Source organism: Glossina fuscipes, unplaced genomic scaffold (assembly GCF_014805625.2).
Source record: "Glossina fuscipes isolate IAEA_lab_2018 unplaced genomic scaffold, Yale_Gfus_2 113, whole genome shotgun sequence".
NCBI lineage: Eukaryota > Metazoa > Arthropoda > Insecta > Diptera > Glossinidae > Glossina > Glossina fuscipes.
The window spans coordinates 923,362-937,682 of NW_023998456.1; the positions used below are offsets into that span (position 1 = coordinate 923,362).

General features: G+C 33.7%; 1 protein-coding gene across 5 annotated transcripts; it reads left to right on the forward strand.

Moving 5' to 3' along the window:
- The first annotated feature begins 9,781 nt into the window (after positions 1-9,781).
- LOC119639706 lies at positions 9,782-13,236 on the forward strand. Of its 5 annotated transcripts, none has more exons than XM_038037286.1 (5): positions 9,782-9,797; positions 10,658-11,416; positions 11,819-12,021; positions 12,082-12,797; positions 12,862-13,236. In XM_038037286.1, the coding sequence occupies exons 3-5, from the start codon at positions 11,847-11,849 to the stop codon at positions 13,075-13,077; spliced, it is 1,107 nt and encodes a 368-aa protein (XP_037893214.1). In that variant the 5' UTR covers positions 9,782-9,797; positions 10,658-11,416; positions 11,819-11,846; the 3' UTR covers positions 13,078-13,236. The 5 variants fall into 5 exon arrangements, with proteins under 5 accessions (XP_037893214.1, XP_037893213.1, XP_037893216.1 ...); XM_038037285.1 differs by lacking the exon at positions 9,782-9,797 and adding an exon at positions 9,812-10,154; XM_038037288.1 differs by lacking the exon at positions 9,782-9,797 and adding an exon at positions 9,812-10,154 and having other exon boundaries at positions 11,020-11,416.
- Positions 13,237-14,321: the final 1,085 nt, after the last annotated feature.

The window sequence follows — 14,321 nt, forward strand, 5'->3', positions numbered from 1 at the left end:
AAAAAAAAAAATAAAGAAAAAATAATCATTTCTTACGGCACTTAAAGAAAAGCTAAAAATTACTAGAATCAGTTAGTTTTAACCAACTGAAGATCGCTTGTTTCAAAAGAACCAAAAAAACACACAATGCGTGTAATTGTGCACACGCAAGCCGGTCAATGCGGAAATCAAATCGTTGGTAAATTTTGGGAGAAAAATTAATGACGTAAATTGCCGAAAACATTACAGAAATATTGGACTACGTTGCACATGTGTGGATACGAGTGCCAGTAGTTTCAAAATTAGATTTATCAAGTTGTTAATTGTTTCCAAGATCTCGAATGTACATTCGGTGAGTTGTTATTTTTTTTGTTAACATAGAGTATAATTCTTATTTTTATTATAATCATAATTTTTGAATCAGATTACACATTTGACACTTTTAGATTAAGACATTTGTAACAACAACACTTTAATAAAATGTTTGTAATCTAATTATATTGTTTTGATTCTGGCTGGCGAAGTAGGTGACCACCTAACACTCTCACATTCACTACACATCCACTTACATCTAAAAATTTATAAAGATTCTATAGGGCAAAATCGCTTAGAGGAACCCCCCAATTTTCGGCGAGCTAGTCAGATAGCATTAAGAGCCCTTTGAGCTGCTTTGCATGCTACACATAATCGGCTGTTACAGTATCGGAACCATAAACACCATTCACAATTTTAGCCGCCTGGCTTGCATTTTCGCCGTTGTCAAAGAAAAACTGTAAAATGTAGCGAATTTTCTCTTTGTTCACTTCCATTTTTAACACGCTGTAACTCACAACTGAATGCACCAAACAAAAAACAACAAAAGAATTTTTTTTACTGCGAAATGTACATTATGTAAATGTACAGTATCGGAAATTGTTTGATCGATACTTTACGAGAAATCTATCAGTGTAGCCATCTACCGAAAAAATAATGGATTTCTTTTTCCCCAAACTAATATTTCATTTCCAAAATAAGATAAGGTTTGAATTGTCCTTTTTCTTTCACATATAACATAACGCATTTTACAATGATTTTCTTTTAGATTTTGCGCAGCATATTCTACACAATCTTATCTGGGGCCTTGGTAACGGGTACTGCTTTATATGTAATGAATTTACAGAAATGCTTGCATTACTTTATATTTTCTCGACCTGACAGTAACATCGGATATTTTGCCTTTTCGTTGTAGCAGGAAGGCGCCCTCCCAATCACTATGTAACCTGATATTAACACTGGTGTAACATTCTTGTATTACTAATTTCAATTGAGAGCAAATTTGACTTTGATTCTTAATTGCAATTCAATTTTATGCAAAAAAATGACGTAAAACTGAACAGTAAAAAATAAAAATCTAAAGTTGAATGAAATTGCAAGATTTTGCATTGTGGGCTAACGCTAAAGCTGAATCTTTGGTAGTCATAGTATATTTGCGTTTCTCCCACACATACGTATTTTTCGGTCTAAATTTTGGTTACGTCGCGTTTCTTATTCAACCGTTATGCTCGTCCTAACTTTGCAATCCTTCCCCACATCGGAAAAAACATCTTGCATTGCCAGCAATATCAATCATAGTTCTTTTTCTTACAAATTGCCTATTCATCATTGACCTCTTCAATAGACTATCTTCGACTACTTGTCTTGAACAATTGAATGCAATTGAATTAAAATTTATCTTAATCGAATTAATCGCTTGCAACGTGGCATAAGCAAGTAATGATTAGAAGTTTTTGTTTGATATGTCTTTAATCCGCAAATTTTTGTGCATTACTTGGATTTTATGTATTGCCTGGAATATTGGAATTCATGAATTTTTTTTCATTAATCAACTTTAAAAAGCTTATTTATTTTCACATTAATTTTCCTATGAGAGAAAACTTATATAATATATATGCATATATATATATATATATATTGGGTGGGCGTGGCTATTTTGTTCATTTGGTCTGTTATCCATTCGAATTCATTTCGGCTGCCAAGGCTAGACAAAGAATCGCGTACATTACGTGATGTTCAGTCAAATAACACAAAATTTTCATAAATCGTATAAATTTATTTTTTCACAGGTTCAGCTGCTTGCAGAAGGTTTGTTTTTTTGATGACACACTAAGAAACCGCCAATAGAAAAGGTGTTCGGTTATTATATTCCTATTTTCATATAAATATAGATGCCAACAAGCTTACCTTAGCCTATGGAAGTATCTCATTCTGCTGAAGCGGAAGCGTGGAGGCGTGTGCTTGTTTTTTAGTCTAAAATGAAATCAAAACAAATGAATAAATTATATATCATAATAAGCAAAGATAAATGCAAATCTACCAATGGCATACAGCGAATCTTATATCACATGAGGCGGGTTAGTGGAGAGTTGGACTTCATTTTTTTTAATCTAAAATAGAAGAAATAAATAAGTAATATACAAAAGTATTTATATAATATTATAATTACCTGTACTCTGCTGCGGACTTTAATTTAATTATTATTATTATATTTTTATATATATTAAACTGATTAAGTGGCGGACCTTCATACCTTATGACGAGACGGCATCTCTTGTTTTTTAATTTAAAATTAAATAGAAATAAGTAAATAAGTTATAAATAAAAATATTGTTTTTTAATATATATATCTTCACTTTACTGCATTTAATACACAATTCCTTGTTGATATGGTGGTCGACGTCCTGCATTTTTTTTAAACTAAAATAGAATAAAAATAAATGAATAAAGGTTGAAATATATTTAATACATTATAGGAATATATTATAGGAATATATAATATCTTAATAGTTTACCTTAGAATGTTGTGTCTACCGTCTCTCTCAAATTTCTCCCTGTCAGCAGCATCAACAACACGTATCCAAATAAATTTATCCGGCTTTGAGTCGGCGACTCTCCTCCAGTAGCGCTGGCTGCGCTGATGTCGATGGTCCATCATAATCGTATAATGTAATGACAGGCATACTGGGCATACTAGGCTTACTAGGGGTACCGGTCCCGTCAGTTCTATCGGTCGGTTCAATATCCTCCTCCACTTCACTGTCAGTGTCTCATAAGGGTCGCTTCTAAAAGTTCGTCTATGGCTGGTATACCCCTACTTACGTCGGTCCCGTCAAACCCCAAGAAGTTCTCTCTTTCCATCAGTATAACCTTGTCATGGACGATTTGTTTCACTATTATCTCCGCGGCACGCTTGTGTCTCCATTCATTCGCATATCATAGGAAGGCGCTGTAAGTCGTTGCTCCTTGTATAGTAGTTTCTTTGTTTAGCTGTCTCATATTGAGCCTAAGTCTTGCCAACTCATTTATCTCCATGTCAACGGTTACTACTTGGTTCAATTCTCTACTTAGTTCGTCAGCTATCTCTTCGTAGTCTGCTTTAACCGCCCGCCCCGAATACCCTGCAACTTATGGTATTTACGTAACAATCTGCTCATAATTTCAAGAAGTATGAGTACCACCGCGTTTACTCTAAAAATATTACTAGTAACTAATTTTATGACTTGATCCTTAATTCGTTAACCTGCTTTTGTTGGTAACCGTTTTCAGCGGCGTGCAGCTGCATGACGCCTCGCAAATGTACATTTAAATTCTTTTCTCTTTAAGGAATTTATTATTTTAGAAAATGCCTTAGCTGGAATCAACTAGATTTGGGATTTCCGTAACAATAGTATAGTAGTTCATATATGGAATTGATATGTTGGATATGTATACAATTAACTCATTAAGCGCATAATCTGCGTGCGTTATCCGCGAAAAAACCAATCTAAGCCCATATTAAAAAAGATCCTAAGACCATGTTAAAAAACATCCTAAGACCATAAAGTACTCAAGCGTTACTGGTTTTTCCCTTCACAAGATTTATTTACAATGGAGAGAGCAAAGAGTTGCTTCCAATAAATGTAAATATCCTAAACCATAAAACATCCTAAGGCTATATTAAAATAACATTGTAGCACACACGCGCAACATTCCTATCATTGCTATCATGTAAAGCGACGTCATATAAACAAGGCGAAAAAATTTGCAGCCGTTTTCGTTTAACAAGCTGATCTGTAGGAAAATGAGTAGGCGATGTTTTTTTTTTCTTTTTTTTGAAAAAGAAAAATAAAATTTTGGGCAGTTCTGATTTGAGTTTGTGGTTCTTAGTTAATTTTTTTTTTTGGAATTTTAAAAGAAGAAAGAAAAAATAGAGAAAAACTTGGAAAGGTTCCTTATTTTATTTATGAAACGAATTAAATTGACTTTTACGTTTTACAAGATTATTAAAACCTCAGCGAGTGCATTAATTCGCATCGTATTAAAATTGCAGTTAATGGCTTTGAAAACACATTGCAACGAATTAGGAATGTAATGCAATTAATCGTTGAACAATTAATGCATTTAAAGAATTCATAAGTAAAGAAGTTCTGAGTGGTTTTTCTTGTCACAATTGTTTCGAGTTTTGTTCAAAGAAAATCCAGGCTATAACTGACGTAAGCCGTATAAATATAAAAGTGAAATTCGGCGTGTTTCCAGTTTCTTGATGAGCCTTAAATCAGCATCCACTTGGCTTTATGTATGTTCAACTTTTTTCTTCGCCATCTTTTTCCCGTTTTATCGTCACGAAAACCGTCTACTTTAAATTCAGCAGCCCTTACTACATTTGCTTTGATAATTACACGTTTACAGAGGCATTGTAGTTCCGAAACCCATGATGAGAGTTTAAAATGTCAACAAAGCGGCATTGATATTTATCTACCTATACATCTTGAATAGAGTTATTTATTTAATTTTTTTTTTCTTAAAAAAATTATAAAAATTCTTCTGTAATTAAAAACACGAATGTACATTCGGCGAGTTTTTCATTTGGGTGAGTTAAATGTTATTGTTAATTAAATTAATTAAATAATTAATTGATTAAATAAGTTATTTTGGCAATAACTTAATTAGTATTAATTTATAGCTAATAATTATTATATGTTTTGTTTTGTAATTTGTTATTCATATTGTTTATTTTAATTATTAAAATGTTTTCTAACTAATTTGCTTTCAGTGATACTGACTGGCGAAGCAAGTTTACTCATTACACCACACTTTCACTTCCAACACATAAAAATTATAAAAATTCTGTACGGCAAATTATTCTTATGGACCCCCCAATTTCGGCGAGCTAGTCACATTTCGTTAAGAGCCCTTTAAGTATGCTACAGATCTTAAAACACAATAAAAAAATGAGACACAAAATATCTATTGAAATATTTTTATACATTTCTCTCTCTCCCTCTCACTTTTGCCAAAAAGCGAACAACGGCCAGTGAAAATTGTTGCCTTGTAATTTCTTAACCCTAGGAATTGTTTATCTATGTGAAAATATAACTTTTCCCTTCACGTTCAGGCGTTTAATGCACACACAGCTGAAAGCTGAATTGACCGCTTTGGCATGCATGCACTTTATCCACGTAACGATCCCCTGTTATGCAATATGTGTCTATTTACTTTTTGTATCAAAGGCGCATGGGTGATATTTTAATATTAAAGAGTTGCTTCCCCTTTGATAGTGGAAACGTTAACTTTTAAGTTTCGGAAGTTACAGCGCTTTAGATACTTGATTTGTGTGTACTACTAGAACAACTGAGGGCCAATCACGTAACTAAAGATTAGCTATCACTTTCGCATTAAGCTCTTCAGCAAAACAGCTGAAAACGAAAGCGGGAGCTGAATTTGTAGGCACAATCACCATTAGTGAAATATATTTGAAAGTAAGAATCAATCTAAACGCTAAGATAGTCTTTTTGCTGGACTTAAGATGTTAGAAGTTTTAAAAATACACTTTCAAAATCAAAAATTTGGTACTTTTGGAGTCCAGCCCGGGATAATTTAAAAAACAACCAAATCTCTTATTACGCGAACCTTTCCTAATCAACCGACTTTAACTTTTCATGGCTGTGCCCCTCATTTTCAAATTTAGAAGCAATCACGCTAAGTAGTTTACTATTTCACTTTCTGCGCCGTAATAATTACTAAAATCGTTGTGAGAAGATTCAATTCTGATAAAAAGAAAACCTTTAAAAACATTAGAGTCGAGCAGCGCGATCCTACACCACTACACTTTCAAGGCAAAGGCGTTCTCTTCGTGATAGCCCTTACACACAAGAGAACCCAAATAATGGAGTGACGTGATCGAAATTTATCAAAAGTTATCTTTTTGCCAACAATCATATTATTATTCACTTGTTTCGATCATAACGATGGGGACTTTTGGATGGTACCCCCGTATATGATGATGACGGTACTGGTGCAAGGGAAATCTTAATTCTTTATTATTCTTTCTTATTCTTACTCTTAATGATTAACGACACTTTCACCTATATATACTTGGTTAAAAATTGAGACGGCGGTTTCGGTTTTTCACCTTATGGGAAACGATCGTAACCCACATTTTGAAGGCCTAGGTAAAGTTAGCAAATCAAGTAAATTCGAGAAATTCGAAAGTCTTCTGGGAAAAGTGATTTTCATTTTTATAGCAATTAATTAAGTTTTATGTATATCTTGTTTCGTAAAATTTGTCTACTTGCCATCACCTTCCCCTTCTATTTTTTTCTTTTTTTCACGTGTGTTCTTTTCTACCAAATCCAACAATGGAACTAATCGCTATAAAATAACAAAATAATACTGGTTGCAGACGCATTAGAACAATTTCAAGTTTGACGACTTGTCGTATATATGGTGCTATATTGGATAATACAACAACTGTTGATTTGGACTATTTGCGACCCTATACCAGTGGTAACCACTAGTAGCATTAATCAGTGTTTTGATACATGTTTTCTTCAAATTTTAGAATAATAAAAGTGTTTTGCCCCCCATACGCGTAAGAAATCAACCCTTTTTTTGGCATCTCTGATAAATATTTCTGGGCGTTACAAATAGAAGAACAACTCTAACATATGCTTATCTATTTTGGATTTTTTCTAATCATCCTAACTAGAATTACTTTTGCTAGTATTGTAAAAATTACTTAAATATCTACCTATGTCTTATATATTTAAGTTCGAAAAGGCTTAGTTGATCTAAATATATTTTTTTTATTTTAGACAAATAGTTTCTTTCTTTTTCCTTTTGTTTCTTGCTAAAAAGAAGAAGCGCTCCATTTAATATTCGTGCATTTTGCTCAAATCAAAATTTTTCAATTATTTTATGAATAATAGAAGATGTGTGAAAAAAGTTCGGCTTTCAGTTGAAGCGATAGCGATTGCACATCATATGTGATCATCGATGTAATGGAAGGAATTTTATATTTTACTTATCAACACTCATGATAAACAAAAGCAAAGAAAACAAAAAAGAAAAGAAAAGCAATAATAATCATCCCACTCAAAGATAAATGCGATTTAAATAAATTAGAAAATGGAGAATTTTGCGATTTTGAAATTATTTATAGAGACGATTAGCTTCTAGCTGAAAAGTTGAAAGTATAGTCCGTCGTCAGTTATGATTTCTTTCATTTCGATCCATGACAAATAATGGCTAAGAAAGCTCATGTCTTTCCGATGCTTTGCCTTGCCTTGTCAAGCTTAGCTAGTTATAAAGAGGCACAGTGTTAGGCCCTTGCAGTACATGAATCTACTAATTTTTTTGCAAGACTAGGTCACATTAAGCGCGGCATGGGTTTGTTTATCTATGTGTTTTTTATTGCACGAACCCAAGACATGTTAACGAAGTTTGATACCCGCTGCTGATATGCTTCAGCCTAAGCTCGAAATCTTTTGGAAGTTCATTCGCATTCACTAGAATGCGGCCACTCCCCAACACCTTTTATCTTTTACGAATTGTTTCTAATTTTCAACGCGATACACGCATAGAGCACATCCCATAACGGATCATTTTTTGCGACCCTGCCCCATACAATCTCCAAAAAGTCATTGCTAAGAGTAACTAGCACCAGAAGTAGAGAATATCGAAAAATTGAATTTCGGCCAAGAAAAGTGGTATTACGGACTACAGTATATTGACAAGGATGGACGATGCCCTAATGAATCAACAATAATGCCCGCCTTTTAAGTGAGCGAAATGCTCATGGAACTGGACAATGTAGTTTTTGGAACAAATACTGTTTACTCCATTTTTACGATAAAAATAAATTATTTTCTGTCGAATGATGCAATGATGCAAGATAGGAATGAATATACGTTAAAGTTCTCGCCTTCAAGTATGAAATGCGGTAGAGTTCTCTTTGGTCGTAGCTAGTGTGAGTGTTTAGTAGGTAAAGACATAACACTCCTCGATCGAGCACGTACCCACTAGGCTGCGGCCACCATCTCTCGTTTCCAATTTCTTTTCTCTCTTCCTTTTGACGGTCGCCGTGTCAAACAAATTGGGTAATAGACATCCCCTGAGTGATCGATATTCTTATAACTAAGAAGAAGAAAACAGTAATCGTAAGAAAGCGATATTCGACGTTTATTTATTTTCGATAACTCACCATAAAATATCCCTTTTTTGGATGCATTTTTACATTGAACGTTTTTTACATGAAAAGTTTTCTCAAAACTGTCTCAATTAGTGCTTGGAGTAGTTACCGCCTGAGGGATTTTAAAAAATTGATTCAATTTTTGAAAAGAGTAAATACATTTCATTATGATATGATTTATGCAATTACAAAAGAAGAGAAGGTAAAAGTAAACGTAACGCCGGAGACTACTGGCATGTTGGAGACAATTACTTTTATATATCTTCCAAGTGGAAGAGCGCAATTTATTTTTAGTCATAAGCAGATTAAAGAAAAAGCCACGGAAAGTTTTCTATTCATTGTCTTGCAATGAACTCGGAACGTTATTTACAGGGTCTTCTATATGGGATTTTCGTTGCAGCTTATAAAGTGACCTTTACTGCCAGTTAAATGTTGAGTGCTGGTACGTTTGTGTTTACTGAATAGCACATACTCTTCCCAAGTTTAATTACAACAATTTCTAAGAATACATCAGTGCCTGGAAAAAATTAATGGTCTTACATCCATAAGGGCAGCAGAATATATTATTCTGCGGCTTTGGCACCTTCATAGTTGATCTTCGTAGGAGAAAATTATCAATCGTTTAATGCATAAATAATACATATGGTGACTCTGTTTTGTGCGTACGTATGTGTGTAATTCCAAATTGCATGTATCTGCTGTTTATCGGGAATTCCCTCTTTCAAAGTTAGTTCATTAGAAGACATACACATATTCCCGCAAACTACAACACACTAAAGCAGAAAATAATAATGATAATAAGTAAAATTTCTGATTATAACAAACTTTTCGATGAGAAATGCACGATTAATTTTTTAGGGAGCTCTCTTCTACTTAGAAACATTATCTTTTTGGTATGAAATACATTTCAGTTTTCTTTAAAGTGTGAATATGAATTGTTTAGTTTAACAAGTAATGAGAGGAACAAATTGTGCATAGTGAGAGTTCAAATTTGAAACTCTCTTCAAAGTGCTTCTGCAATTGCTAAGGGAAAGATTCATTTTAAACAACTCTGATAAAAATCACGAGGCATGCAGCGCTTATATATGTGTTAACACTGTTTGAAGTTCATCTTCATTAATAATGCCCGTCTTTTGGCCAAAGATTTTCGACACACATATATAGATATATATTATTCTTCCCAGCTTATTCGATTAATGGATTATAGCAATCTTTGAGCAGGAACTCATATCACATTGTGACGTTCATAATTCGAAATTTATATCATATAATGACGATAAACGTGTGAAAAAATTTCAAAATGAATCTTGGAATAATTTCGTTTATATACGCGGTAAAGTGTCCACATTTTTAAATTACTAGTAGACCCGTTCAAGTGCTTTTCAGACAGATTTAAACGAAAGCACGTAAGAATGCTATAGCCGAGTAAGGCTGACTATTCTGTATCCTAAACCAGCTGTTATATATTCTGTCTTTATGTAAATGCATAATTTTCATGAAAGCCTTCATATTGGAGCATCCTGAAACGCCAGCGTTTACTTTTACAGTGGCTTTCATCATAAGAAACCACAAATTAAATTATGTTCTATGTAATCCAATTTCCCTATGATTGATTGAGCAAAGTTTTATCAGGAGATATTAAAAATAAGTCCTTGCCCAGATTAGGATCCAAAATATTGGTCCAAATTCGGTAAGGCTAATTTTTATGTCAAACAATTATAATAAGCGAATATTCATCAAGAAGTGTTGAAAATTAAGCCTTGTTACGGTATAAAAAATCAATTTCCGTATGTATGGTTATATGGCAAAGAGCTCAAGAAAGTGCGCCATCCGATCGAAACTTTTCACAACAATTTAGAATATCGAAATTATTACTATTACTAGGCGTTTTTAGAATATCGAAATACTATCATTAGGCGATTTTTGTCGCGAAATTGTAAGAATTGCAATATTTTCTCTTGTAATGACTTAACAAAATGAAGCGTTATATGCGGAGTGGTCAAAAAACGGTTTGTCCTCTAGTTAAAACGCCAGACGAACAGGCAAGCTTAAATCGAATCAGAAAATGATTCTGAATCGCTTGGTACAATGAAAGATAGGCCTATTTGAAGTCGCTCTTCATATTACAACCGTTCGCACAAACTTAATATATAATAATTATATAATAAATAATTTTTACTCCCACCGCTGAAGGGGAGGGTGTTATAATATTTGCAACACCCACAAAGGAAGCATCAGGGACCCTGTAAAGTGTATACATCTGTCCGTTTGTGCGTGTTTGCGTGCGTAACTTTGTGGTGTGTTTTGCTGGCGCAAACATTAGGATATCGGCTTCAAATTTGGTAGAAACATTGCACGAATTTTTGCACGAATGTTGATATTGAAAATGAGCCAAATTGATCAGAGCACATCGTTAAAAGTTCTGTCAATTCCGGTTATATATTTAAAAGCAAGTCAAGTAAACGGACATAAGTGACTTTCACAAATGATCTTTTCGTGGAGGCATTACCACGGAAGATCTTTTTATGAAGAGGATTGAGATTGTTCTTATTTAGCACAAACGCCTAAGTTCACAGGACGGTATCATATTGTTACGAAAGTACCATACTCGATGATTTGAGTTCTCATGGAAACTATTCAACTTTCCAGGAAAAAAAAATACCAAAAAAAGGAAAAACCAAAAACTCTATCATGACGGTTTACCTGCCTCATGCAGGTAGCGACCCGTGCAAAGACTGACAACAATTAGCAGAAGTAGGGATTAACGCAAAAATGTCACTACGAATTCAGGTAATGTTGACATTTAAGTAAAAGCGTATTTAAGCGGAATATTTGCGGAAGGCAAAGTCAGTCGAGTCGAAAAGTCAATCGAAGGGGAGTCGTGAGAGTCGAGTCGACAGAATTGAATTGTTATATTTAAAAGGAAAAGATCGGAACAAGAATTAAAGAGTTGTAAGTATCAACTTCCTATAAATAATTCGTTAATAAGTCTCGAGTTGAATAAAAAAAATCGTATAAAATCACGAAAATCGGTTTTACATTAAAATATTTTAGACCTTATCGTAATCCATCTTTGCTATTGTATTCATTCAGCGAACTGTCCTATATTCATTTCAGGTAAAGCATTCTTTGTACATTGGCAAGGAGGAAATGCTTAATATAATCAGTCAATATTTGATATGTCGTAAACTTTTTGTATATGTCAAAGTCTGCTTTTGATATTATGTTTAGAAACCGTATATGACATCGATTTGGATTTTTTTTTATCACGTCTGGCTTTCTCTCAGTATTTGAAGCGCGCGAATTAATTTACTTTTCACACCTTTAGCACACAAATAACTTGATTACTTTCAGTTTCATTCATCATCGTTACTAATTAAAAATGTCGCCGCCATTCGAGAATCATTTACGGAAAATTGATGAATTAATAACCATTGAGGACAAGGATCGTAAGCCGTACACTAATATCTATAATAAAATACGAGATACGTTGCTTAATGGTATGTGTAAGGTGGATTCGCCTTTTAGACAAATGTACAAGGGCTACCGGTTGTGCGGTAAGTGCAGAAATTTATTTTTAAAATGTTCATGAAAACTTATTACATCTGCTATCATAGGCAGTTATATGCACAATGTCCGCTTGAAGAAACCAAATGAATTCGATGTTATTTTCATACTGAGCATTCCGAATGGGGATAAGCTGGCCATACTAAAAGATAAAAATAGACCAGGATTTGTAAAACTAGGGCTTGGCGACATTTTTCCTCAATTAACTGTGGAAATGAAGTTAATTCTTAACGAACTAGTTACTGGCAGTGAAAGATTACTAGTACGAACCGCATTACAAACGTGGTTATGCCGCACTATAAGGAACGTTTTAAAAGGAATTGAGAATCGTATACAAACGGACGGCAGATATTTGCAACTTACATATTTAAAAACGGGTGTTGCTCACACCATCTACGCGAGAGATGTTAAAAATCCACATTTCTCGATTTCTATCGACTTCATACCGGCCATAACAATTAAAAAAGTATTTAAATTTGGGAATGAGAGCGATATACATTCGCTGTATGCAGTTCCAAAGCCTTTCAAAGGCAAGTATATAAATGGTTCTGGTAACTCATTCCAATTGGTAAATCCAGACATGGAACATAAGCTTTTAATGGGCAAACAACATTTAAAAGTAGTCTATCGCCTGTTGAAATCTTTACGCGATCGTCATCGGTTGGATCGATTGAAGAGTGTTTTTTTTACCAGCATGTTTTTATGGGAGATTGAAAAGCGTTCCCAAAACTTTTGGCACAAACCCATCGGTGAAGTATTTTTGGAGGTAAGAATCGACTAATTATTAATATTAAATGCTAGCTAACGTATTTTTCCTTTCTCGGTTTAAGATGCTAAAAGTTCTGAAAGAACGCTTTCAAACTCGAAACTTTCCTTATTTTTGGAGTCCAGAACACAATCTAGTAGACATTTTAACCGATGATGAAATGACTGATTATGCAGAAATACTAAACACAATATTTTGCACTTTTCAAGCCTATCCTAACCAACAGTCTTTAACTTTTGACATGTGTGCCCGTCATTTTCAAATATTGCGCAAATGCTAACTAAGAACTTGAAACCCACCTGTTGTTTTATACATATGTTAAAAACTATTAATTAATTCACTATAACACATTGTCGGTTTGTGATCTGCAAATGTTAGTAAAGGCACCCCATTACTTAGAATAAGAATAAGAAGCAATATTAATACACTTTCTTTTCAAAGGACTGTCCATTTGAGAGATGTTCCTTCTTTATTTAAAGAAAGTTGATTGTTCTACGTGATATTTTAACTTTAATTTTAATATTGTCTTAATTAGGCATGAAAAATGCTACTTAATGTGAATTCCTCTTTCGCGGAACTTCTTTACTTAGGAATACTAAATGTGTTTGCTTAAGTTTTAGAAGTCAAATAAAAGAACTTTATATATATATATTGATCTATATATATATATTTTAAAAAAAAAAACCCCCGAATTTGTTTTACTGTTTTCATCGTTTCAAAATTTTCATTATTTTTTTATTATCATATTTACATTATTATGGAAAGAAATGAGTGCGACATGGCCTACCGTTAAATATCTTGCACCATTTTGTAGCTATAGCTATTCACATAATGGCTTTGCAAAATAATGGTGTACGAGTACACCACATTCCATCACAATTGCAAACTATAAATTGAACACAAAATGTACAGACGTAAAGGCCAGCTTGGATCGCGTCGGAATCATTTTCTGGAAGGTGGCTCTATCTTAAGCCCTTCTGGGTGTTTCGTACGTCCGCGAAGACTTTATATACCCTGCACCTTGTGGTATAGAGTATAAAACAAAATGTTTTTAAGACGGGAGTAGGAAGCAAACGTAGTATGAAGCTATAAGGTAAAGCAACTGGGCTACGACGAGGAGGTTTCAGTATATATCATAGATTATAAAAGAAACATCTGAGACTTGTTTCAAAATTAGCTTAAGGATCCTTACATACAAAGTCTTTAGTTAGACCAATACGTGAGTACGCCTCGATTGTGTGGTCTTCTTCCTTTAGACGTTCTATAGATCCAATTGAATCCGTTCAAAAGTAATTCTTGTTGCTCGCCCTTAGGAATTTGGGATGGGATCCTCTTGTCTCTCTGCCATTTCATCAAAATAGGTCGGTCTTGTTTTTCTTACTAGCACTTGAAAAACGTAGATTTATTCATGACGTTTCCTTCTTAATGAAGCTAATTAATGGTACTATCGATTCATCCACATCACTGGGTGAAATAGACTTTAATGTGCCTTAATCACTTCTCTAGCCATTTTATTTTCATTAA